This window comes from Gopherus flavomarginatus, chromosome 14 (assembly GCF_025201925.1).
Source record: "Gopherus flavomarginatus isolate rGopFla2 chromosome 14, rGopFla2.mat.asm, whole genome shotgun sequence".
Lineage (NCBI taxonomy): Eukaryota > Metazoa > Chordata > Testudines > Testudinidae > Gopherus > Gopherus flavomarginatus.
Window position 1 is genome coordinate 44231832 of NC_066630.1, and position 1864 is coordinate 44233695.

Genomic DNA, 1864 nt, shown 5'->3' on the forward strand with positions numbered 1-1864 from the left:
CATTCTGTGGCCTTAGACAAGGAGTGGTCAAACTACCCTGTCTGCAAGCATCACTCCTGAAGCTCCCATTGGCCGTGGTTCCCAGCCAATAGGAGCTGTAGAAGCGGTACTTGGGATGCGGCAGCGTGTGGAGCCTCCTGGCTTTCCCTATGCATAGAAGCACATCCCTTTATATAATTGCACGTGATTTTAGGTGGGGTCTGTGGGAACTAAGATAATAGCAGTGGCAAAAGAAAATAATCATAGTCTGAGTATCTCCTCTTTATATCATCTGCTAAATTAATCAATAGTGTTCAAAAGGTAGTGGAAGAAGCAGGGGTAGATGCCTATAGTGCAGAAATCACATATCAATGCATAAAGGAGAAGCTGTAACACAATTACTGGACACTGTTTTTCAAGGGAAATGGCACCTTCCTTCATTATGTAGCTCAAGTTCCATTTCCATATTGTTGTCTCCTGTAAATCACATGATAGAAGTTTCTGCATGTTGACTTAATGAGTGAGATCTAGCTCATATTTGTACTCCAGCACTGATCAGAAAAAACAGTCCCCATACAGCGAGGAATAATTTTCTGGTGTATTGTCCTCCTCAGAGTGTCCTTCACCTTCTTGTTCCTCAGGCTGTAGATCAACGGGTTCAGCATGGGGATCACATGGGGATCACAAGGGTATCGAACATGGCCACCATTTTCTCCCAGTCCACTGAGCTGCCAGGTGAGAGACATAAATATGTAAAAATCAGGGTCCCATATAAGATGGAAAGGACAGTCAGATGGGAGGCACAGATGGAGAAGGCTTTGTGCCTTCCTGCCGTGGAGCGGATCCTCAGGATGGCAGGGATAATGTAAATGTAGGAGATGAGGATGGTGAAAATGGTGCCTATTGTTTCTATGGCTGCAAAAATGAAATGCATTAGCTTATCGGTGCGAAAGTAAGAGCAGGAGATTTCTTGGAGTGGGCAAATATTACAGAAGAAATGATTGAGGACACTGGAGTGGACAAAGGACAGAGTGAATACAATACATGTATGCACAGTGGCATTGACACAGGCACATAGGTAAGAGCCAGCCACCAGCTGGAAGCAGATTCTCTTGGACATGATGACATTATAAAGCAATAGGCTGCAGATGGCCATGAAGCGATCGTATGCCACCACAGACAGCAGGCAAAGCTCATTGTTGGCACAGAAAGAGAAGAGGAAAAACTGAACCACACACCCAGGGAACGAAATGTCTTTACTCTTCACTAGGGAAATGACCATTGTCTTGGGGGCAATCGCAGAGGAGTAGACAACATCTAAGAGTGACAAATTGCTGAGGATTAAGTACCTGGAGCTGTGGAGTTGGAAGTCAACCCTAATCAGCACAATCATCCCAACAGTTCCCACCAGGGCACAGAAATAAATGGCAAAGAACACAGAGGGGATGTTTTGCAGCTTTGCACTGTCGGTTATTCCCCGGAAAATGAAGCCAGCCACCATGGTGCAGTTCCTTGGAGCCATTTCTCCTATCATGTGCTCTGTGCCAAAGAAGAGGCAGAGGAGGGTAGGGGATAGAAGCACTAGGTACCACAAAATAAATCTGATGTCCTGTGCAGACTCATGTTAGCTCTTGAGAGATGACGAAAAGGAAATGTAATGTAGTCATAGATTCCAAAGTCTCTGCTGGGCACAATCCAGAGTGGCTGCAGAGCACTGGGGGAAAATGTTTCTGAAAATCCAGCTTTGCTGTTTATCCAAGAGTTCAGAGTATGGGCTGTACAGCTTGTACTGAAGCCCCCTGTCTTTAGCGAGTTCACCAGTAGAAATCAGTGTCCCTCTGCCCATTGCATTGCAGGCAGGCAGGTGGGCGCAGAGGGGTACAAA

General features: G+C 45.9%; 1 protein-coding gene across 1 annotated transcript; it reads right to left on the minus strand.

Annotated features, from left to right (window-relative positions):
• Positions 1-649: 649 nt before the first annotated feature.
• On the minus strand, positions 650-1501 carry LOC127034026 (olfactory receptor 1009-like). Its single transcript, XM_050922443.1, has one exon. It carries the CDS (start codon positions 1499-1501, stop codon positions 650-652), a length of 852 nt encoding a protein of 283 aa, XP_050778400.1.
• Between the last annotated feature and the right edge of the window lie 363 nt (positions 1502-1864).